At 50.6% G+C, this 22,101-nt stretch overlaps 2 protein-coding genes across 11 annotated transcripts in view; one reads left to right on the top strand and one right to left on the bottom strand.

The window, feature by feature from the left end:
• PGS1 (phosphatidylglycerophosphate synthase 1) overlaps positions 1 to 20,349 on the top strand; it is a 34,330-nt gene extending 13,981 nt beyond the window's left edge. For 2 of the 8 annotated variants that reach the window (XM_056334175.1, XM_056333898.1), the window contains exons 8-10: positions 1,268 to 1,416; positions 3,753 to 3,895; positions 5,718 to 7,378. In XM_056334175.1, coding sequence (XP_056190150.1) covers positions 1,268 to 1,416; positions 3,753 to 3,872 — 269 coding nt within the window. In that variant the 3' untranslated portion in view covers positions 3,873 to 3,895; positions 5,718 to 7,378. Of the gene's footprint in view, positions 1 to 1,267; positions 1,417 to 3,752; positions 3,896 to 4,350; positions 7,379 to 20,215 lie in introns of those variants that run through there. The other 6 variants (XR_008821161.1, XM_056334090.1, XM_056333969.1 and 3 more) reach the window with 6 other exon arrangements.
• DNAH17 (dynein axonemal heavy chain 17) overlaps positions 5,522 to 22,101 on the bottom strand; it is a 38,544-nt gene continuing 21,964 nt past the window's right edge. For 2 of the 3 annotated variants that reach the window (XM_056333814.1, XM_056333724.1), the window contains exons 50-80: positions 21,845 to 21,936; positions 21,503 to 21,664; positions 21,186 to 21,350; positions 20,833 to 21,024; positions 20,105 to 20,371; positions 19,399 to 19,560; positions 18,593 to 18,826; positions 18,245 to 18,409; positions 18,037 to 18,132; positions 17,727 to 17,944; positions 17,300 to 17,507; positions 16,873 to 16,988; positions 16,322 to 16,514; positions 15,970 to 16,205; positions 15,545 to 15,667; positions 14,587 to 14,791; positions 14,056 to 14,220; positions 13,768 to 13,908; positions 13,448 to 13,618; positions 13,135 to 13,257; positions 12,705 to 12,898; positions 12,445 to 12,593; positions 12,161 to 12,288; positions 11,276 to 11,503; positions 10,516 to 10,707; positions 9,621 to 9,800; positions 9,096 to 9,278; positions 7,847 to 8,029; positions 7,452 to 7,595; positions 6,686 to 6,911; positions 5,522 to 5,899 (exon numbers count right to left, since the gene is read on the bottom strand). In XM_056333814.1, the coding sequence (XP_056189789.1) occupies positions 5,652 to 5,899; positions 6,686 to 6,911; positions 7,452 to 7,595; positions 7,847 to 8,029; positions 9,096 to 9,278; positions 9,621 to 9,800; positions 10,516 to 10,707; positions 11,276 to 11,503; positions 12,161 to 12,288; positions 12,445 to 12,593; positions 12,705 to 12,898; positions 13,135 to 13,257; positions 13,448 to 13,618; positions 13,768 to 13,908; positions 14,056 to 14,220; positions 14,587 to 14,791; positions 15,545 to 15,667; positions 15,970 to 16,205; positions 16,322 to 16,514; positions 16,873 to 16,988; positions 17,300 to 17,507; positions 17,727 to 17,944; positions 18,037 to 18,132; positions 18,245 to 18,409; positions 18,593 to 18,826; positions 19,399 to 19,560; positions 20,105 to 20,371; positions 20,833 to 21,024; positions 21,186 to 21,350; positions 21,503 to 21,664; positions 21,845 to 21,936 (5,489 nt within the window). In that variant the 3' untranslated portion in view covers positions 5,522 to 5,651. Of the gene's footprint in view, positions 5,900 to 6,685; positions 6,912 to 7,412; positions 7,596 to 7,846; positions 8,030 to 9,095; positions 9,279 to 9,620; positions 9,801 to 10,515; positions 10,708 to 11,275; positions 11,504 to 12,160; positions 12,289 to 12,444; positions 12,594 to 12,704; positions 12,899 to 13,134; positions 13,258 to 13,447; positions 13,619 to 13,767; positions 13,909 to 14,055; positions 14,221 to 14,586; positions 14,792 to 15,544; positions 15,668 to 15,969; positions 16,206 to 16,321; positions 16,515 to 16,872; positions 16,989 to 17,299; positions 17,508 to 17,726; positions 17,945 to 18,036; positions 18,133 to 18,244; positions 18,827 to 19,398; positions 19,561 to 20,104; positions 20,372 to 20,832; positions 21,025 to 21,185; positions 21,351 to 21,502; positions 21,665 to 21,844; positions 21,937 to 22,101 lie in introns of those variants that run through there. The other variant, XM_056333640.1, reaches the window with a different exon arrangement.

Below are 22,101 nucleotides of genomic sequence, written 5' to 3' on the forward strand. Positions count from 1 at the left end.
TCCTGGAGCCCCACCCTGTGTCGGCGAGCCTGCGGAGGAGCCAGTGGTGCCACTGAGCTATGGGCAATGCCAGCTCTGAGCTGGGACCTGTAACTGAAAGTGGGAGTGAAGCTGCTGAGTGTGTGCGATGTGGGGGTGGGGAGGAGGTTACAGGAACCAGTGGTGAATAGGCAGCTTCTTACTCAAGGCATTCTTGGAACTGCTCTGGGGTTGAGTTAGGAAACCTGCTTCTATTTTAAGGACTAGGTGGTTTTTATGCTACGGTTTCTTTGTTGTAGTCTTTGTGTGACTTGCAGCAGGGATAAGCCTGGGACCTGCTCAGCACTGTTCTAAGTGCTTGTGCTGTGCTAAGTGGAGAGCAAACACTTCTTGGATCCATTTATACATTGGGAATGGCTGTATAGACTCTTTGGCAATAGTCCTGGCTCTCCTGTGGTATCCCTGTTCTTTCCTGCTGTGCTACATGGGTGTGCCTGAGAACAGTACAGTGCTTCTATCTTGTGCTTGAAAAAAAGTCTTGGGTTGTATCATGCTTGCTTTTGTTGTTGCACTGGCAAAGTTATGTGTGAGCTGCAGTTGTGAGTGGAGTCTTGCATCCCAGCAAGTTTGATTTCATCTTTGGGTGGCTCCTCAGGAAGTGAGTGGGTGTAATAATTTGCACTTCTCTTACAAGTCTTATTTCATGTGAATTCACCTGTCAGAGCAGGGAGATGCCTTTTTATGTCACTGTCCTGCATAGTCTCGGGAAAGGGCTGGCTTACTGTGCAACTGAGCTGCTTCCAGTTCCGGAATTGACTGGTCAAGGCCTGGCTTGTCTGCTGGGTGCTCTGGTGCTTGGTATAGGTTTTCCTTTATTGGAAAATCTGTTTGTCTTATTTCAGTGTTTCTGAGATACGCTGTAGTGCAGAACCAACCTCTAACTTGGTGATAGTGACTCACTCGGAATTATTTTTGGGCCCCTCCATGCAGTGTATTTAAAATGTTAAGAATGTGTCCCTAGGGTGGCACTGAGCATGCTGCAGCTCCCCTCTTAGGAGCACACAAGGCTGGACAATGCAAGCTCTGCAAGGGTACCCCAAGATTCATACAAAGCTTTACAAGACATGCTAGACCATCTGCGAGGAAGCTTGCTTTGTGTTGTGTGTGATCTTTTATAGTTCCTGTAATCTAGCATGTTTAATTCATTCTAAGTGAAGTGATGGTGTGAGGCTACCCTGCTCATTTCCTTTGTCTGCCACGCTTCCTTTCTCCTCCTGTTTTCCTGCAGGCCTCTGGCTGTACCTGGCAGGAAGCAATCTTCCCTGCCTAACTCTGATTGGGTCTCCTAATTTTGGATATCGATCAGTTCATCGTGACTTGGAAGCTCAGGTTGCGATAGTGACAGAAAATACAGCTTTGCAGCAGCAACTCCATCAGGTAAGTGGCTGAGTACAGGAGTTTACATGGATGTTGTGCTTCTTGGTCACATAGGGAATGCTGATGACGCAGTTGCAATAAAAACCTACAGCCACAATAATTCAAAACCTTCTTGAGCACAGGAAGCCTCAAGGAGCTGTCAGTTAAGTGACTATTGATGAGATGCCTTCTGCAAATGCCTGTTTCTGGGAAATGGAGGCCATAATGGGAAAGAACATGTGTCCCCAGTGAACTCGAGTATCGGGCGTGCTCAGGCTCTGGATGCTGAGAGGCATAGTATTCAGAGAGGATCTGCTGGCTCTCCTTTACTCACTTATCATACAGCACGTTCTTAAGCCTTGTCCCCAGTATTTGGGCCTTGCCAAGGTCACACCATGCTCTTAGGATAATGAAGTCAGGCCCTTTGAATCACTGATCTTGGACTTCTGGAGGAATTTGCTTCTCAGGTATTTGTAGGAATGCAAGTGTTGATTGGTTAGCTTTTGGGTGGCTGCCCACAGGCTGAGCAGGTGAACAGAGGTGGGTATCTTAGTGTAGTTTCTACAAGAGGAGGATTTCTGGGCTGGTTGGATTGCCCATGAAGTTATATGACATAACATAATCTTGAATAGACACAAACATTTTTCAGTGGTTTAATGTTCGGTGTCCCGCTTGTTTGGTTTGGTTGGTTTTTTCTTTTTAATTAGGCAGCTTGGACTGCTCAGCACTTTTGCCACTTCTTTAAATCCTGTCTGGTTCCCCAGCTGTCTCAACTCTGAATCTTCTGCTGGAACTGACTGTCCCAATTAGTTTCTCATGTAGTGCTCTGATAGAAAGCAGATTGGTTTGGTGCCTCTGTGTGTGACTTAGGGATCTCAAAAATGTGTTCTTTAAGCCGAGTCCTGGCATAAGAAGGCACAGTTGTCTTTAAGATCAATGGGAATTGCCCTGTTGCATCAGGGCTCTTCCACAGGATGAGTCAGAGTATATCTAATCAAAAACGGTTCTATTACTGGAAGAGTTGGTTGAATATTTCAATTCATATCTTGCCTCTGCTTGTTTCTAATGGAAGGGGAGAATCAATGAAAATATGACAAAGGAATTCTCTCAAACAGTGCTGCAGGGATCTTATTTAAAGGGCTTTAATCCATTGCCATTTGCTGGAAGCTGATTTTGAGATTGGCTGTTTGTTTACTGTTCTGTGATCTTTCTTCAGAAGACTTAATACATTACTGGTATGCTGCCATGAAATCACTTTGGCTATGTAACATTCAGTTCCATTTTAAAAATGTGTGATGAGATTTGGGAAGAAATTTGAGTGGCCTGGGTATCTTTGGATGCTCCACTGAATGAACTGAACTTCAGATAACTGGTCTCTCTTCAGTGATTAGACAACTTCGCTGTATCAGATGATCACGGTGCAGAATCTTCATAGCATGGCTGACTGTAGCTCTTGGAGCATTGGGGTTTCTAAAATTAGACTGATTTGGCACAACAAATGTCTTCCTTCTGTTGTTGGTTCATCTTTTTGGTGTTACTTTCCAGTGCTTGGCTCCTGCTTCCCTGTTGCACCCTGAATTTAAACAGTGAAGAGTATTTTCTGTTGTTTGTGACAGCTTAGCTAATGAAAAAAAAATTATGAACAGACTTACAGTACATGGTCTGCCCCTTGTTTGCCTGCAAATCTAGAAACCTGACTGGCTTTGGTAAGAAAACCACTTCTACCTTTGATCAAACAGCTGCTTTCAGGTGCAACTTGAGCATGTATTATCATCATCATCATGACGGTTCATTTCCTCCTTCAGCAGTATTGTGTACACAGTGGAGAAGCCTAAGTGTTTCTGGTAACTTAGTTGAAATTGTGACTGCATATTCATTTCAAAACACAGTGCTTGAGCTATGTCTAGAAAGAGCTGCATAAGTCAGTCTCTTGCCATTATGGTAAGGTTTCCTTTTCTGGCAATTACAGCGAGGGATTCAGGATTTTTCTGAAACCAAAGCTTGGCTCTATTGCAACCGTGGGGCACAAAAAGGCAAAACCTTCTACCTTTGCTCTTTGTAGAGTTTGAATTGCCAGCACTTGAGGCTCAGTTACTGAGCGCACTGATCATCACCAAAAGGTGGAGTGCTGCAGCATGCAGGTGTGGACAGATCCTGTTGTAGCTCCTTGGTGGCTTAGTTGCTCTGTGAATTGCGCTGTATGGAATGCAACTCTTACATTCAGGCATGTGGCAGAAATGATGCATCCTTTTGGTAGGATCCATGGCCAGTTTTATCTGAGAATTTGCTTTTCTTAAAGGCTATTATATAATGTAACACTTAGGATTTACTGGGATAATGTTTCTTTCCCTGTATAGGAGCAGGAGCAGCTTTACCTCTGCTCGGGTGTAGTCTCATCATCAACATTTGAGCAGCCAAATCGTTATGTGAAACTGTGGGTGAAGCTGGTAACACCTCTGATCAAGAATTTTTTTTGAAAGAAGAAAAATTGCTGCTTTTGGTGAGTTTTCAGCCATTCTTATGGGGAATTTATATTGCACTGATGGCATTTACTAAGTGCAGTACTCTCTGTCATGTGGAAGAAATAGATGATGGAAACATAGATGATGTGGGGAAAAAACCAGGCATCTCTCTTCTTCTGGGATGCTTGCCACTGACTAGAATCATTGCTCAAGGCCTATATTGGGTTTCATCTACTAGAATTTCTGGAAGGGTCAATGAAAAAGAACCCATACAAGGGTATTTCCCGTGCACAGAAAAAACCCTTCTGTTTCTGAAATGTCCCTTTCAGAGTTTTGTGGAGAGGGATGGTGTTTATTTTATCTTGACCAGCTAATAGAAAACGTTGTTGGAATATTTAAAATGTTTTGTCATCTTTTTATCTGATCAGTGCTTTGCTTTAACCTTGTAGATGTTGGCTAACAGGGACGGTTGGTTTTTTTCTGCTTTGTACAGTGTCCTGGATTTGCCTGGCTGTTCAACTGCCTGGTAACTGGAGCCCCTTCTGAGCTTCATGGAATTGCTCTTAGATTATTAATTTTTTTTTCTGTGCTGCGCGCATAGCCCATGCAGTTGACACCCAAGTATGTGCCCTTGATGCTGAGTGTTCACACATCCATTTTATTTACATAAACATGGCCCCCATCTCTGGGGTTGTGTATCTGACCTTTTCATATTAAGATGTGTTATTAGTGTCTTCCATGAATTGTGGAGAGAGCATGAGAGGACTTTTGGGTGCTAATGTGATTTTTGGATGTTACTTGCTGAAAGCTGGAGGTTCAAACCATAACATGTCCTGCAAAGGTGTTGATTGGGAAGTCAGATAAAAATGTATTAGAATGCAGGCTCAGGCTACCCTGTGAGTTTAGCTAGTGGAGTGTGTGCAGGGTGTTCCGATATTGTATTGCCAGATTTCAGGCATCTGAAAAGGCTAAAAGTAAGTGTGAAGCTTAATGGGAATTTATTCTAAATGCTACTAGTTTATAAAGAAACAAAGAGCTCTACTTGCCTCCCCTTGTGGCTTTTCTTAACACTAGCTATGAGGGAAGTTTTATGCAACTGTATTTTAGAACTAATTGTTCAGATATTTCATGGGGTGTGATTTTGGTGAATTATTTTATGCTAAAGGGGGCATTGGCTTCCATCTGTTGTCCAGAGCAGATCTAATCACCCTAATAGGTGTTAACTGCAGATACACATTATTTGTTGTGAAAGAAGGGGCAGAGTATAACCTAGAAACAGAAAGAAACACACCTTAGATACTGGTCTGTTTGCAGCTGGAATTTCTTGTGAGTTGTGCAGGTTGAGGTGTTGGTGAACTGGGCCAAAACTGCACCTTTTGCCTTCCATCTGGTCTAAACAGATACATGCTTCCATGCAGGAATGTGTCATGCACACAGCTTGATGAATTTCTGCTCACAGTTAGTACTGAGCAATCAGACAAACAGCTGTGGAAAGAGAGCTATGAGAAGGAAAGGAATCCAGAGAGTTGCATGCAATTGTTGCGTTTGGCTTCCTTTGGCGGTCTGGCTCTCAACCAGCACTGTATCAGAAATCACCAATTGAAAACCAGTATCCGTCATGAGAAACTCCATGTATTGTAGGGGCATGACAGCAATTCCAGCAGTGTTTTTATTTTGTTTATTGATAATTTGTGCTAAAACAGTTCTGGTACAATCAAACTTAGACTAAGTTACACAACTTGGAGAGTTGTTTGCAAGTAAAAGCATTTGCCATTTTCCATAGTCCTTAAAAGTTTAGATCTGTAAGAGCAGAGCAACAGCAGCCAGGATCCACTTAGCAGCTTTTTCTTTTGTTTTTAGGTTAAAGGTCCAGATGTAGGTGGGACCTCGCATCCGTGTCTGATAGACAGGACATTCATAGATGTTCTTGGTGTCCATGCAGTCCACAGGGATGGCTCTGATGAAGATGACTGGCATCATGGGCGTCAGTTCCTTCAGTTGAGCATCTGTGATCACACCAGAAAGGATGTCCCATCGAGCACCTGCAAGATTATGAAATTGTCAGGGTACCAGTTCCCCAGTGGCTTTTTCACTTGGAGGGGGCTGTTTGCATAACTGCTAATGAGTGGGAAGGAGTTGCTCTAGCAGCACAGTTGAGGATGGAGTGTGAAGGTTGGGTAGCCATGGCTTAGTAGTCATTAGGGCTAACATGTTATCATCTCACTGTGACTCATGAATGCATTTTGCCTTACTGTGTGTGGGATGTCTAAATACATTCTGTCTCCTTTCCTCCCTTCAGCATGGGTTTGCATGAAAGTTGCGCAGCTGAAGGTAGAACTTAGGCCGTGGTGGGAACTACAATAAGCTGTCCTAGGTGGTCTGTGTTCTCATTTAAGTGGACCCTGTCAGTGCTCTTCTGATACTGCCATCTCATTCCCCCTAATTTTTTAGCAGTAATTATTTTAGGTTCTGAGTTTCCTGATTTGTCTTACTCATACATTGAATAAGACCATAATGTGTTTATTCACTAGAACCATGTAGCTTCTGACAACCCAGGCCTCATGTTCACGATAGCAGTCTGAATTTCCAAAAAAACCCCAGTTTCTGGTTTGTGAAACTCTGCTTGTAAACTGGATGGGTGCTGCCCTCAGCTGGTGTGTGTCTGATGTTAGTGAGGAATAAAGGCTGCGATGCTTGGAGCTTTTGCAACATGTACAAATTCAGATAAGCCAATGAGTACTAACACATGCTCTGTTTGCAAGAATTTTAAAGGCTGAAATGGGCTTTCTCCATGTCTGAAACATCTCATAAAAGATGCGGGTTTTTACCTTCCATGAATAATCCATGCACATAGGAGCCTTCTTTGGGTGGAGCTGTTATATCCTCACGGTTTTTCTTGGTCACTTCCACTGAAAGACACATCTTGTCCAGTGACCATTTGTTTTTTCTGGCTGTGGACTGCATGATAGCAGTGAGGAAGGACTGGGGATTGAAGAATCCTGCCAGCCACACTGCTGCAGGCAGCACAAAGTCTGTTGTCCAGACTTCCAGTTCCTGGAAAATAAAAACAGCAAAGTAATTTAGAGTGGGGCATGGCCTTTGAGTGGCAGAATACTGCTTTGAGATAGGATGTGACAAAAAGCTGATGCTTCGCTGTGCCTAACACAAGGTTCAGGTAATCTTCTAGATTAGATAGGGAGATTAGGATGGAGGCAGTCTGTGATGAATAAATAGATTCCACTGCAGCAATGAAACTTAAAATTTGGATTGCAGTAAATACTGCTGCTATTTTTTTAACAAAGCCAAGCTTTAAATAGATGGTTTTATTAAATATTTTTTTTTCTTCTAAGACATACAAAGTTACGATGGGGTTAGCTAATGTTATTTTGAAACTGTGATGTACTCTAATGGTGAACCCATTTCAAACTTCTGCTCTTGTTCTTGGGGTAACAGGCCGTTTCAGGTACTTCAAACTGCTTAAATTAATATTGAAAAATAAATGAGTTATCACCTCCATCATGTACAGTGGTTTCCTGGTCTTCTGTGGTATCCACTTGCTCCCTAAGCTTTAACTTTCACAAGAAATCTGCTCACCTTAATCCGAAGGAGCAGGTCTGCAAACCAGGCTCCTAAACTAAGAAGAGAGGGATAGGCATAACGTGTCCAGGATTCAGGAACATTGCTGTAGAAGAGAGCGTTTGCCAGCTCTTCCATATCCGATGTAATTGTTAGCTCTCCCTTTAAAAAAAGAGAAAAATCTGGGCAGTTTTATCTGCAGAAAACAAGACTGATGGAACTATTTGATTTCACACTTAGTATGAGGCAGGAGGCTGGTACTGTCTGGCCATACACAGCACAGGGGGGTCTGTAAGAGTCACGAGCAAGGGTAGCCAGGTGCTTTGTACAAGACAAGGTTTGGAATGAGCAACAGCCATTTGCAAATCATTTAGCAGGGAGAGGTGCTTTCTAGGCAGCTACCTAATATATACCTTTAGTCCTAAATCTAACTCTTCCAAAGAGCGCCTGATTTCCTGGATCAAGATATTCATTCTTTCACATTCCTGCAAGGCAACTACAACGTATGGAGTCTTGTTCACCGCTTTTGCCATGATCTCCACCATATTGAATGGCTCCGGCAGCCTTTCAATAATCTCGCCTAGAACTGACTTCACCTGGAAAAAATATGCCATAGAACTGCTCTTACCTAAGGAAAAATGCTGTGGGTTAACAATTAATCAACTGGGTAAGATTTTTTTCTTTTTCTGCCTTCGTGTTTTCCTGTGCTTCTTCCTCTGTTACTAATACTCTGTTATTTTCCTAACTGCTCTTGGAACTTAAAAAGCCGCAGCTCTTTTTCAATTGCCAAGAAGTAAGAACTGAAGCCACAGGGGGCTGTGAAATTAAAGTGTAAAATCTAGGGAGTCAGGAGGAGGACTTTTTTTTCTTTTAAAAAAAAAATTATCTGTATTTTTAGTAGTTGCCATCCTGAATGGAAGTTACTAAACATGTTCCATCTGCTGAGGATGCAGCATGTGAGCCACGTTTTGCCATTGGCACATCTCGACCCCCATCCAAGAGTAACGTTTCTGAGCAGTGCTGACTTTTGTAACTGCACCATACGTCAGGATGGAGCAAACACAAATGGCCAGGGCAACATTTCAGCTTCTACCCTTTGGGTTTCTCTGAGCTGCTGGAGGGGTGCAGCTAATGGAATGGTCTTATGATCTGCATGACCAGCTGCCTGCTTGTCTGGGATCTAGATTGATGCAAGAGCAGGGAAGAGGGGAGAGCACTGCAGCTGGGATAGGGACAGAGGCAGCTGTGGCCTGTGCTCTGCCTGCCCTGGGCTGCAGTGGCAGCGCTGCCTTCTCAGCGGCTGGAGAGCGGTGAGGCATTTGCTCATGTTCAATTACATTACCAATGCCAAAGACTGGAAAGAGCCCGGTCACAGAGAAACCAAGCACAAATACACTTAAATAAAAACTTGACAGGCGTGTCCATCTGAGCAGAACCTGCAGTGTTTCTTGTGAGCTCTGTGTTAGCAGCTCCCCCTTCTCCAGGCTGATAGCTTGTAGCGGTAAGTTACTGGGCTAGAACCACGTCTCTGTGCATTCTGCTAAGAAGTCAGTTTTTGCTACAGGTCGTATTTTCCTATCCATTGTGTGTGGGCTCATATCTGTTCTACCCATCTGGCCTCTGAATTGTTCATTACTGTAAAGAGGCAGAAACAATACTTGCCTTTTCCTCTTGGGAGACAGCTGAGCCTCCTCCAGCATCTAATTCTTTGGGTTGCAGTTCCAAAAGTGTCTGAAAAAGCCTGTCCGAAGTGACAGTCAGGAAGCCGATTTCTGCATTGGGGTGAAGGCCGTACAAGCAGGGGCTCTCTGGTGGCAGGTTGTCATTGATGTATTCGTGGTAACCCTAAGCGCAGGGCAAGTGCTGATGTTAGTTTAGCAACTATGTACAAAGGAGTGAGAGTTTTGCTCTCAACCTTGAAAATGTCATTGCTTTTTGGTGGTGGCGCTTCACAGCTAGCTGGCATTGCTTATTCAAGATGTTATTTTACTCATGTCTTACCTAAGTTTTTCCCTTACTACCCTGGCCACAGGAACTGTTTTTGCAGTGATTCTGCATGTTTCCACAGGATTGAAACTTTTTGTTCCCCTATGTTTTGCCTTGGTTAGCATGAGGGAACTCTGACTAGTGAGCATTTATTCAGAGTGGTGGTTTTCCATAGCAAATTGCAATGTTAATCTTCTTTACCTTGTAATCCAAACTGGGAGGGATCAAAAACCCTGGAGCTAAGTACACTTCCCCTTCCAGCATCTCCGCACAGATGTATTCGCTCAGGTAAGTCCGACACAGCCGGTGGTCCCAGTCATCTGTGATGTGCCCTCCATACGTGATTTCACCAAAGAGGTACCGGAGATCATCCCATTGTACCTACAGGGAGAGGCTCACTGTGGGGTTTCTGTGTGGCTCCCCAGAAGTCCCCTGCAGCCTGGGGCAGCTGTGCATGCCTGTAGAGCTGCAGGGCCATGGGGCAATGGATCCTGGGTTGACCTGCCCAGCGTCCAGGGAAATGACAGACCCTGGACCTGCAGAGGCCTGGTGACAGAGTGAAGGGGTGCAAGACAGGGGACCTTGTCTCAAGGTTGTTGTGCATTTGTCCACAGACTTCACCTTGTCCCAGTATGGACACAGCCATCCATACTTTGAACCCCTGTCATCCCGTCTTTACTCAGATCAGCGCTGGTCATGTCTGTAAGGCCAGGTGGAAGCAGGACTCTCCTAAGGGTGAGACCTCAATCCTACTCATTGCCTCTTCATTCTTGGGGTAGGCTTTGCCTTTTAGGTGGAAAGTAATGTAAAAACAACCCAACAAAACACCGAGGCATGAGCCAGAGCAGGCACTTGTCCCAGCCTGGTGCTAAACGCTGCCTTTCCACCCAGCTCAGCCATACTGAGGACTCTGCGCCTTCACCTGCCACAGCGTGCAGGCAGCTCCCTGGGGAGGAGGGGAAGAACTACCGGCAAAGCTGCGTTTCCTCAAGGGAAGGCATTTGTGCAGCAAAATGATGATGATTTTTTTTTTTTTAAAGTTTGATTGTCGCAGCATGTATTATACTGAGGTATGGTCACTTTATAAGTCTCTTACCTTGGAGTTCACCTCCAGATAGTTGTACAGGATGTTAATTGATATGGTCAGGTCACCGTTATTAAAGGGATAAGATCGGTTCCAGCCCTGAGTGCCAAACTTGCGCCGCTCAGCCACCACTGTGTGGAAGTAACAGAGTGCAAACAAGATGCATTTGAACTCGATTTCTTGGCTGCACATCTCTAACGTGTCCTGCAGTGGAATAAAAATGAGAGTGGGTTTGCCAGTGAATGAATGAATATCGTTATTAGCCATCCCTCTATTGGAGGAAATTAACAGAAGATGGCAAAGAAGAACTGAAGGTTTTTGTTTTGTTTTGTTTTTTAATAAAGGCATAAAGTTATCTTTTGAAGATTTGCTACTTGGTTAATTTTTGCACTTACCTGTTTGTAAAAAGATTAGGAATACACACACACACACACACACACAAACAGCCCGCTGACAGTCGAGGTGGCTTGTTTGGGCACCAAGCTGCCGCAGCTTGACCTTCAGCTTTGGGGAAAAGTGCCCGTAATTCAGCACCCTCCCTGGTTCAGGAGTGCTCGGGCACCTTGGTTACCCCTAAAGCACATCTGGACAAGCGGGGGCTCTGGGCACCCTCTGGAGGATGTGCCTAGGAGGGGGCACAGTGTGCCTGGCTGCAGTGACGCCCCCAAAGATGCTCAGCCCGGGGGGTGAGCCCAGTGGGCTGACCCAAACGGTTGAAAGGGACCAAGGGTGGCTGGCAGCGGGGGAGCGCAGCATGGTGGGCTGAGGGTACCTGGGTGAAGAGGTCGAGAGCTTTGTGCAGGTTGGTATGCATGCCCATTGGCGGCTCGTTGGTGATTTTGATGGCATTTTCCAGCAGTCCCTGCGGGATGATGTGTTCCTCGGGGCTGAGGGCTGGCTCTGCACTCATGAACAGCCGGTAGTCGGCGTGGCTGCCCAGGCTGTACTGCTCCACCAGCTTCTCCAGTGTGCCCAGCCACCGGGCCACGAGGTGGATGTTCTGCAACAGAAACCCCTCCTGTACTGCTTGGGCTGAAGTACAGCCTTGGGAATTGCTTGTTCCCCCTCAAACTGCTGTGGTGGCTCCACACAGAGCAGATGCAGCACAAGGCACCCAGCTAACCCTGGCAGTGTCACTGCCACCACATGGGGTACACCATGAAAAACTGTGCCCCCATTGCAGGGCCACCATCCTCTTTGGACGGCCTCCCACACTTTTGCCCTCCATTTGCTGTTGCCGCCTCTTACTCAGGGGCCCATCTCCAGTTCCCTTGGCATAGGCCAGCAGTGTCTGGTGCACACCGAAGGTCTGTCTGTCCCGCATGCCCCTGCGCCTCCTGCCTTGCCCGTGGCAGCGCAGTGATGGTAAAGGGGCCATTGTGGCCCAGCCCTTGCTGCTGGCAATGCGCCCTGGTGCACTCAGTTGCTGGTAGGGCCCCGTGCGCCCCGAGGGGCGTCCCAGTGTGCCCAGTTGCTGGCTGGGTGGTGTGCCCCGTGGTGTGCCCGGTTGCTGGCAGGGCCATGCGGTGTGCTCAGTTGCCGCCAGGGCCATGTACCCCAGTGTGCCTGGTTGCTGGCAGGGTTGTGCACCCCATGGTGTGCCCAGTTGCCAGCAGGGCTGTGCACATCGCAGTGCACCCCAGCGTTCCCCACGCACCTGCAAGATGACCCAGTGCCCCTGCACAGCTGCCACCTCCAGTGCCTGTTCTGCCACAGGCTCCTGGCTCTGCCCCAGCAACACATTGTGGATCTTCCCGTTGTCGATGGTGAAGTTAAGCTTTCTGCCTGGGGAAAGGAGGAAACCGGCACAGCTTGAGATGCCTTTTTCGTTACATTAGTACAAAGATGGGGCTGTGCAGCTCTGGCCATTTGCTGCTCAAATGAGCAGCAGCACACAGCCATCATGGGCTGGTGCCAGCTGAGGAGAGGGCAGCATCTCACCCAGGGCCTCCACTTCTTTCAGGGGGTCAACACCAGGGGAGAGAATGAAGAACAGGGGCGTGGAAGGACTGCTCTCCTTGTACACCTTGGAGAGCTCAATGCTTCTTCCTTCTACAAACTTGCTCCCCATTTTCTCTTCCACAAAGTTCCTACAGAAAAATAAAACCATAACGTGAGTTGGGAGCAAACACAGTCACTGGGCACAGCTGGCTCTTGCTAGGGAGGAGCTGTGCTGCACACTTCGGGCAGGCACTGTGCACCTGATGGCATAGGTCATCCTGTCCGGCCGCATGCACCGCAGCATGCACAGCTTCTGCAGGGCCGACTTGTTCTTCCACTCCATGGGGAACACCTCCTTCTCCGGTGCCTTGGACTCCACAAACTTTCTCCATCTCTTTGCTGAGCCTTTGATGTCACTGTCCAGGTTCTTGAACTCTTCCATTTCCGAGAGCACCTTCAGGTCCCGCAGAGAAGGGCTAAATCATTGCTGGGCTCTGCTTGCCCTCAGGGACCCCCAGGTTGCGGGGGGTCCCCACAGAGCTGTGTGCACACAGGGACGGTGCTGTGCTACAGCCAAGCCCTGAGGGGTCCTGCAGCCCTGCTGCACTGGCCAGGCAGGCTGTCAGCCTTGCCCTCTGCTGGGGGCTGCACTGCCATCGCCTCACACAGCGGGCAGCTGCGCGGACCAACCTTTATGCCACCCCAACCTTGGGGCTGCAGGAAGTCCACGGGGGACGTGACGCCAGCCTTGGATGGGAAGCGCAGAAGAAAGTCCAGCTCCGCTGGGTTCACTTCTTCCTTGATTGCCAGGACCTGGCAAATTGAGAGCACAGCGTCACAGCTGCCCCAGCACACACAGCCTCGGTGTGAGGGTCTGTGCTCCGGGCAAGAAGCTACTGAGCTTGCAGCAGCAGCACAGAAGCAAGAGAACAACCCATCTAAACCAATGTAAACTCACACACAGTATTGTATAACAGCAGCCCTGAACATTTGTGTGCATTACCTGGAAGGCAACCTGGGCCAGGAAAATGAGTTTGTCTCTCTCCAAGAGTCCCTGTGCGGTATACGTATAGACTGAGTAGGTGATCTCATCCATCAAGCTGATCACCCTTTGCTTGATGTCATTGTTGGGGGCCGTGTGCTGAATGGCTTTCTCGAAGACCCTGTTGAATGCCTGCAGAAGATCCAGGCCAGCAGCTCAGTGCCTGGGCTGCTGGGCATCTTGTGAGTTAGCAGCATAAATGTTGAAACACTGAATCTCTGAGATCCCCCTGCAGCCTGTCCTGCTCGTACAAACCAATTCCCTCTTTGGTCCGCGTCTACCTTGAGTGAGAACTGGTAGATGGGGTTGATCTTGTTGAGGTCACTCAGCATGAAGTACAGCAGGGATGCTCGCTCTGCCACTGGCCTGTAGTTTTCTCTAGTGACATTTATTTGCACTTCGGTGACTTTAGCTTCTTTCACCTAGATGCACGTGAGAGTGGGTGTTATCCTGGCACGTGCCAAAGCAGCACCCCACCTCCTGTTGCACACCAGGTGCCCAGTGTGGTCAGGGAGAGCTCTCCCTCTGCCTGCAGCATGGCAGCACCAGTGCTGGGGCAGCTTGCTTACTTTTTCCTCAATTTCCATGGCTGTGCACTTCATTGTTTCCAGGTTCTCCAGCAGTGCCATGTCCTCTAGGAACTCCCCCGTGGCAGCAGACAGCTGGGTGAGCAGGGAGTCCTCCAGCTCCTTCAGCTTGATCTTGAACTTGTTCTGGCTCTTTGTGAGGTTTGCCTACAACACCAGCACCCCAGGGAGAGACACGTGTCATTCCAGAGACCGTGGTGAAACTCTGATATCAATTGCTATCTTTTTCATACTGTCATCGAAGCAATGCAAAAGGAGGGTGGATGTGGCCTCTCCCGGGATGTGCCGTCGCCCCTAAGCAGCAAGCGTGCCTGTGGCAGCGCCAGGGTGCACAAGGCAATGGTGGTCCCACAGCCCCGCCCATGCAGACAGCAGCTCTGATAGGGACTCACTCAGCTCTCGATAAACAGCAGTGAGCTCACTGAGGTGAGACCTCCCTGCTCCTGGCCAGCAAGGCCTCCGCAGCCCCCCTGGGCCCCTCTGCTACTGCCTTGCCGGCAGCCTGGTTTGTACCTTCAGGGTCTCCAGGTCTGGCCGCTCTTTGGCCACCACAGCAGCCAGGAGCTGGTCCTCCAGTCTCTCTCGGGTCACCAAGAAGTTGATCAGGGTGCACTGTGCCTGCACCTCTGGCTTGTAGTGAGCATTGGAATATTTGGTGTGCAGAATCAGGCGGAAGCGTGGGTGATATTCCACTTCTTTATCTCCTATCCTAATGTATCTGTGTAGTTAATTAAATAAATTAATTTCTGGACACCTGGCTGTAATTCATCACAGACAGCTCTCAACCCATGTGCTATTCCCGGCTGCTTAATATTGTATTTCTCTGGTCGGGAAAAGGTGCAGCAAGGGCAGAAGTGCCAAAACAGCCCTGGCAGGACAAAAGCTGGAGGAGCAGGAGTGGAGGGTGCCCTGGCCGCAGTTCCCTGCTGGCTCCTGGGCTGATGCTCCTTGCAGGCTCCATGCCTCAAAGCCAGGGGAGGGGAGCGTGGGTCCCCCCTGGCAGCCCCAGAGCCCATCCCTGCAGCCCCAGGGGACCCCCCCCTCGCCAAAAGTGGGGATGTGGCCAGGAGGGTTGGTGGTGTCCAGGGAAGGCAGCACTGCTGGTGACCAGGCTTGCAGTACCGAGTGGGGTGGGGAGATGGGGCAGGGCATTCTCAGCAACGATCCCATCATGGCATACGCTTTCATGTCTGCCAAGAAAACCCTTCTTATTGCAGGTGCACCAGGGAATGTGTTCTTAAATCACTAAACAAACTGTACTCTGTTTTGTTCCAGAACAGTCCAAAACATCACATCAACTACAGGTGTCCCCACTGATACTGGAGAAAACTGGGAGATGTGGCCAGAAGCCAGGGGAAGGATCAGGCCCCAGCTGCTGTCACACAAAGGGGCATAAATCAGTATTTTTGAGCAGTAGCAGTTGCTCAGAGCAGGTGAAACGCCTCGGCACCAGAGAACAGGGTGTGCTGACCTGCCCTTCTTGGTAGTGTTCCTCCCCAACAAGTGGTCCAGCACTGGCTCCACCGTCTCACCAACATCCTCTATCAGCAGCATCTGTCCTTGGGAAACTGCCTGCTCAATGATGTCCAGATAGCTGTGGCCAAGAGGGGAGGGAGGCTCAGTGCGGGGCAAGCGTGTGCACGCTGTGGGGAGCTCGGGCAAATGCCCTCCAGCCGCTGCACCCCGGTGGGACCCCTGCGGTTCTCTGCCAGCCCTGGTCCCTGCAGAGCCCATGGAGGTGGCATGTGTCCCCATCAGTGCTGCTGCCCTCAGGTACCCCATGTCTGATGAGGGACGTGGGTGCCCTGGCTCGCAGCACCCCACGCCGCTCCAATGGCAGGGGAAGCAGGACTGGTCCAGCCCGAGCCTGCAGCCATGCTTCACCACCCAACCCACCTCCTCTGGCCATGGCGGATGACCCGCAGCTCCTCCCCATATTTGTTCTTGATCCACTTGATGCCCTGGAGCTGGGCATCCACAAGCAGGGGGCACTGCTGGGTGTTGCAGAGGATGGTGGCATTCTCGGTGGACGTGCGGTCACTGGGCAGCCCCTGGCTGCTCCAGGCAGACACGTCAGCAGCGTCAGTGAGGAGGCTGAGGGGGTCCAGCCCTGGGGTGATGGGGATGGGCACCTGTCAGGGAGGGATCGTTGGTTACCTGGCCGCAGGGGAGCGGGAGCCCATCCGTGCTGGTGAGCATGGGGGGAAGGAGCCCCAGGCACCTTGGGACAGGAGCTGTGGCCACTCACCGCCAGCCTGCTGAGGAAGGGGATCCAGTACTTCTCCAGCAGCTCAGCCCTGTACTTCTTGGTGAAGTAGCCAACGTAAGAAACAAAGGCGGAGACCAGCAGCACATCTCCGCACAGTGTCTTCTCCTGCTCTCTGAGTGTCTTCACCGACTCAGCCCAGCGGATGTTTTCAGATGCCAGGCCCCTGATAAGCCTGGTGGGGAGTAGAGGAGATGGTGGCTGCTGTGGTGCCACCGCTCCCGGTGCCGTGTATGTGCAGTGGGGGTTCGGCTGTGGTGCCCCAGGATGGCTGTGACCAAATGCCCTTGGGATTAACCCACCTCTGCTTGGGTGGTGGGCTGCCCTCACCTGGGGTGCACAGCTCCACAGCTGCACATAACCCCCCAGCCCTGCCCCGGAATTTCTGGCTCAATTCATACTCAGGATTTTTTAATTTGGGGAGGGCATGGGGGGACTCTGGTGCTTCCACAACCCCTCTGTCATTGTCACCAGGCAATGCCAGGGAGCAGCAGACGGCGCCAGTGCTTCTGGAGCCAGCATTTGCATGGTACCTGTTTGACAATGTGATGACTCTGTTGGTTGCATCAGCCTCCTGCTGGCATTTGATTTTTTCAGCTGTAGCTTTCTCAAATTCTGCAGTGAGAGCTGCCAAATTGGTGTTCAGGTCCTTCAAAAGACAACACATCTATGGTTACCTCCTCCACACGGCGCAGCTGCAGCAAGCTGCCGGGCCAGCAGAGAGCTCTGCAGCCCTGAAGGAGCTTTGCAGCAGCCCCTGTCTTGGCAACACAGCTCTCACACCTGGGCTCCAGGTTATATGAATTATAAGCATCTTCCTCGCTCATTTTTGGCTTCTGGCCGTGACCCACAGCTGAATTGCTGGTGGCTGATGGGGTCATGGTGGGCGCCAGCCAAGTGAAACAGCAGCTGCGGCAGCTGCGGGGAGGGGGGCATGCAGGGAGGGTGGCACGCACTTACTGTGATTTTGTTCTTAATGCAACGGAGCTTTTCTTGTGCCTCTGCCAGTTCGGCGTTGGCCTCTTCCAGTGCCCGTCTCTCGGGTTCCGCCTCGCAGAACATCTCGTAGAAGTTAACAACGTTCAGGCACCAGGAGCACAGACTTGCGGCGGCGGTTGACTTTGGCTTTATGATGTCTGGATGAAAACTGGGGTCTGACCGGTAGGGCCTGGAACGGGACAACGTGCTGCGGCTGCCAGTGGCCCCGTCCTGCTCCCCCCAGGGCTTGGGCCAGCCAATAGACGGCTAGGCAGGAGAGCAGAGCTAACGCCTGGATCCCACTCCTGCCCCTTGAACCTCTGCACTCAGTGGTCTCTCCTGGATGCCCTGCCCAGGGAAGCCCAGCAGTGGGGGGCTGGGAGGGGGCAGGAACTGGCCATGGACTCACTGAAATGCCTTGAGACAAGCCTTGGGGATGTGCTCCTTGTCAAACTTTTTCAAGGCAACCAGGAAAGTGTCTACTTTTCCCATCATGACTTTTGCTGCCTTCCAGCTCTTATCCCTTGGTATCTTGCCCTCAGGGGCCATCAGAACCATCACAGCTGCCATCACATTCACCACCAGTTGAGGCGGGGACATGAAGGACTTCAGGTCAGTCAGGTTGTTCTGGGGAGGGACCACGGGGCTGCTAAGCATTGCCCCAGTGTGGAGACACCAGCACCAGCCAGGGAACTGCTTCCCATGGAGGGGTTGCCCACCTTGTTAAGTGTGTTGAGGGCCTCCTGGGTAGCTACGAGCGCTGGCTCTGCTTTTGCCAGGTCAAGCTCGCAGGCTCGCTGCTTCTCAGCCACGTTCTGGGGAGGTGAGGGGATAGGATGGGGTGAGTGGCCAGAGCTGATAAGAGCTTGTGCTGCCCTGTCCTGTGTTGGACCCTGGTGTGATGGGTACCAACTCAGCACCACGCACCATGTTGATGGCCTGGACCTTCAGCTCCTCCTCATCAGCAATGGCTTTCTCTCTGCTGACCTTCTCCATCTCAGTTCCCACTGCATGGATCAGTTTATCTGCATCCTCGTTCTTCTGCTTCAGCTCTGCCTCCTGCACTGCCAGCTTGGCTTTCAGGCCATCCACCTTGATAGGGGCAGAAATGGAGCAGATCAGAGGGTTGACCCTGCCAAGCTCTGCCCAGCCTTGCAGCGGTGGCTCAGTACGGCTCGGGGAGCTTGCAGCCACCGTGACTGCCCTGCAAGGCCATGCCTCACCCCGCTGCATTGAAGTGGCAGCAGGTGTGATGCATAAGCTATGGGCAGGCACCTGCAATGCTGTGCTCTGCAGCTTCATCAGCCCTTTCTCCAGCCTCTCAAGCCTCATGGTGATCTCGCTCCTTTTTTTCGACAGCAGGTTTTGGTAGAGCTTTATCTGCTCCAGGAAGGTCTTTGGAGTGGTGTAATTATAGCGTTTCTCCATGGCCAGGTAGGTCTTGGACACCTCCTTAACGCTCATGTGGACGTAGGACATGAATTGGCTTATGGAGACCTTGACCTTGGGCTGCACCAGGAACACAGACAGTGAGTCACTGCACTGTGGGGACATGGTGAAATGCTGAGGTGGAACCAAACCTTCCCGCAGCGTCGGTTCCACAGCCAGCCACAGAGGCTGGGAAGCAAAGTGCTTTTCATTAAACAGCATAATGTGTGGCTGAGAATTGTAGGTGATCACAGCACTAACATCACTGGTTCTTAAGCCCAGCTCTGATGCTGATCCCTCAGATTAACTGGGGCTGCACTGGGAAAAAGCTGCTCTTTCCAGGCTGGTTTTTTGGTGGTGTTTTAAGGACAAAAGGAAAATGAGGAAAGGTTTGTCCCCACCTGCACAGTGTGGGGCTGCAGGCTCTGAGCCTGGAGCCAGCTGTGAGCTTACTCCAGCCCCCAGCCCAGGCTCACTGCCTCTAGCACCCCTAAGTCACACCAGACGCCCAGCCCTGGCACGCTGCAACAAGGAGAGCAGCAGAGGTGCAGGTCATTCCCTAAAGCAGCGTCATTTCCCCAGCCCCCCAGGACAAACGGCTGTGCACAGGCATGATGTGACATGACATGCACTGAGCAGGGGTCCCAGCTCACCTCAATGTCCCCTGTTTCCTCCAGGAACCTTCTGCTGACAGACATGAGCGCATCCTCTGGCCACTCGTGGAACCAGTCGATGGCTGTGCACTTGACCACAGCAGGGAACCTCCTTGCCCGCACCCGCAGGGTTGATCCCATAGGGGAGAAGCAGAGTATGACCTGGGGCAGAGCACCACTGCTGAGCAGGATGTCCCCTCTGCCAGGGGCCGAGCTCACTCGTGGGGCAGCAGGACCGTCACTGTGGGTTTCACATCACTGCAGATGTTCTGCTGGAGATCAGGACTTTGCCTCTCTCCCATTAATTCCCTTTCCCAGTATGCAAGAGATGGTCTGTGACTCTGCATCTTCTGCCCCTCAGCGGGGCTTGGGTCAGCACTGGACCCCCTTTGGTGGCTGCAGTCAGCTGCTGAGCATGGTACCCACACTGGCATCCCTGCAAGCGCCCAGTGCAGGCCAGCACTGGCTCGTGGCCGTGGAGGCTGCTCACCCCCCGCTACCCTAAGGGAAGTAAATACATGGGTGCGAAGAGCTGTTCCCCCGGGGCTGGGGCTGCACTGTTGGCTGGGGAGCCTTTGAAAACATCTTCCGCCCAAAGCCACCACCATGTAATGAAACCGCAGTTTTCTGTGTCCTGTCTGCAAATGGGTTTTGGATTAGGCAAGTCAGGAGTGCTGACAAAACACCCTGTTGAGTAAACACCCACCTTTAAGTGGCGCCTGACTTTTTCTATAAATAATTTCCAGCAGTTTTCCCTTGTATCTTGCAATCCAAGGAACTTCACTTGGGGCTTCATGGCACTGATGATGTTTTCCAGGTCATCATCTTGAAAGAGCCCCAGCACCTCCCCGGACGCCAAGAAATCATTAATTAGGACCAGGAATGATTCTTCAGCAACCTGGGAGTCTGTCATCAGAAACACGATGGGAATGTTCTTCATGGCTGCCTTGATGTACAGGGAGGCAAGATCCAGCTGGGACAGGGGAGAGAAACCATCACCTGCCAGTTCAACCCCCAACCTGAGCTGTTCTCCAAAGTGACAGATGTGGTGCAGACCGGTGCCCCTGGGCCACCCTGGGAAATCAGGAGGGTGCCTTTGGGAAGGAGCCTTTGGGAAGGTGCCCGGTGCCAGCTGCTCTGCTTGGAGACGGGGCCAGCTGCGGGGCTGCCTGCACGCCACCTGCCTCACGAACGGCTCCTGCCTATCCCTGCCCAGGGAAACGCTGCGGCCCCTTGGGGCAGGACTCATGGCTGTGCAGAAAGCACTGAGTGGATCACACAGTGCACAGATGCAGGGATAAGAGGAGAGCAGAGACCTGCGTGCCCAGCCCAGCCACTGGAGCCACTGCAGGGCTTGGCATGGCGCCGTGTTTGCAGGATCCCTCCCGCAGCAGGCGGCACTGGCCCAGGGGGCTGGGGGAAAGCTGCTCTCACCTTCAGGTCCGGGATGCCATAGCCTTTCTGCAGCGTAATCTGAAACACACTCATATTGCTGATATAAGCTGCCAGCCGTGCCAGACTCTGCTTCCCGCTGCCTCCCACCCCCACCAGCAGCGCGTTGCCCCGGGGAGACTCTAAGATCCGACTAATTCTGCAAACATGAGACACTGCGTCTTCAAAGAGCACCTGAAAAAAAGCAGGAGGGGAAGGTTTGATATTTTGAATCACAACAGCAAAAGCAGCAAACACCCCATAATGTACAAAACCAAGTGAGAGCAACGCTACAGTTGCATCTTCATGGTGCAAGCACTGCCGTGGCACAGAGCTGCCCACAGCAGGGCACTCACCAGGCTCATTGCTGTGTTCACCTCATTGTAGTTGTCCAAGGCTTCCTCCAGCAGCTTGTTCAGGGCCAGCCAGCTGGGCACTGGCAGGTACTTGGGCTCCCCCATGCCCTGGGTGAAGTGCCAGTAGATGTTTGGCTTGGTAAACACCAGGTCTTTGCTGAGTTCCTGGAAAAGGCAATGCCAGCTGTGGGGTACAGCTGTGGGGCACACAGCAGGTAACGCTGCCCATGCCACTGCCGAGCCTGTGCCAGGGAGCTCAGTCTGGCAGTGCAGGCCCACCAGGTTGGGGCACTCCTGCATTTTCCAGCACAACTTACATCAAAGAACTTTTTGCAGGTGTCTGCCAGCATCTTCCTGAAGTCTTTTTGATCCGTTTCATCTACAAGCCTGTCTCCATACACCCTCCCAGCTTCGTGGAGCCAGAGATGCACCAAGTCGACGGGACTTTTCAGGCATTCAGGTGTGGAGAACAACAGACCCTGACAAACACACGAATCCCTCAGTCCTCGGGGGTTATTTTACTGCTGCTCAGAGCTGAGTTTGGAGGTTGGTTTTGGGGAGAGGTCATGGTATTTTCAGGGACACAGTGCACTGCAAGGTTGCATGATTAAGGAAAGGAAGGAACAAAGTTGTTTTAGAGGAAACAGCCCTCCCACTACCTGGAATATGTTGGAGAGGTCCCGGAGGTTGAAGAGGTAGTGGAACTTGAAGGCTGTTGGCAAGAAGGTGGAAGCAACCTTCTGGTGGAGGGCTGTTGGCAGAAACCAGGGGTGAGCAGGCGGGCAGGTCCACAGAGACTGCTGCAGCTGCTGGTGGCATCCCTGAGCCCGGCTTGCACTCCCCTCCATAACCTTCAGCAGGTGGGACAAGCCTGAGGTTTTACTCTGATGATTTCTACAGGCATGATGCTGCGTTT

The sequence above is a fragment of the Falco biarmicus genome, chromosome 1, assembly GCF_023638135.1.
Source record: "Falco biarmicus isolate bFalBia1 chromosome 1, bFalBia1.pri, whole genome shotgun sequence".
NCBI classification, from domain to species: Eukaryota; Metazoa; Chordata; class Aves; order Falconiformes; family Falconidae; genus Falco; species Falco biarmicus.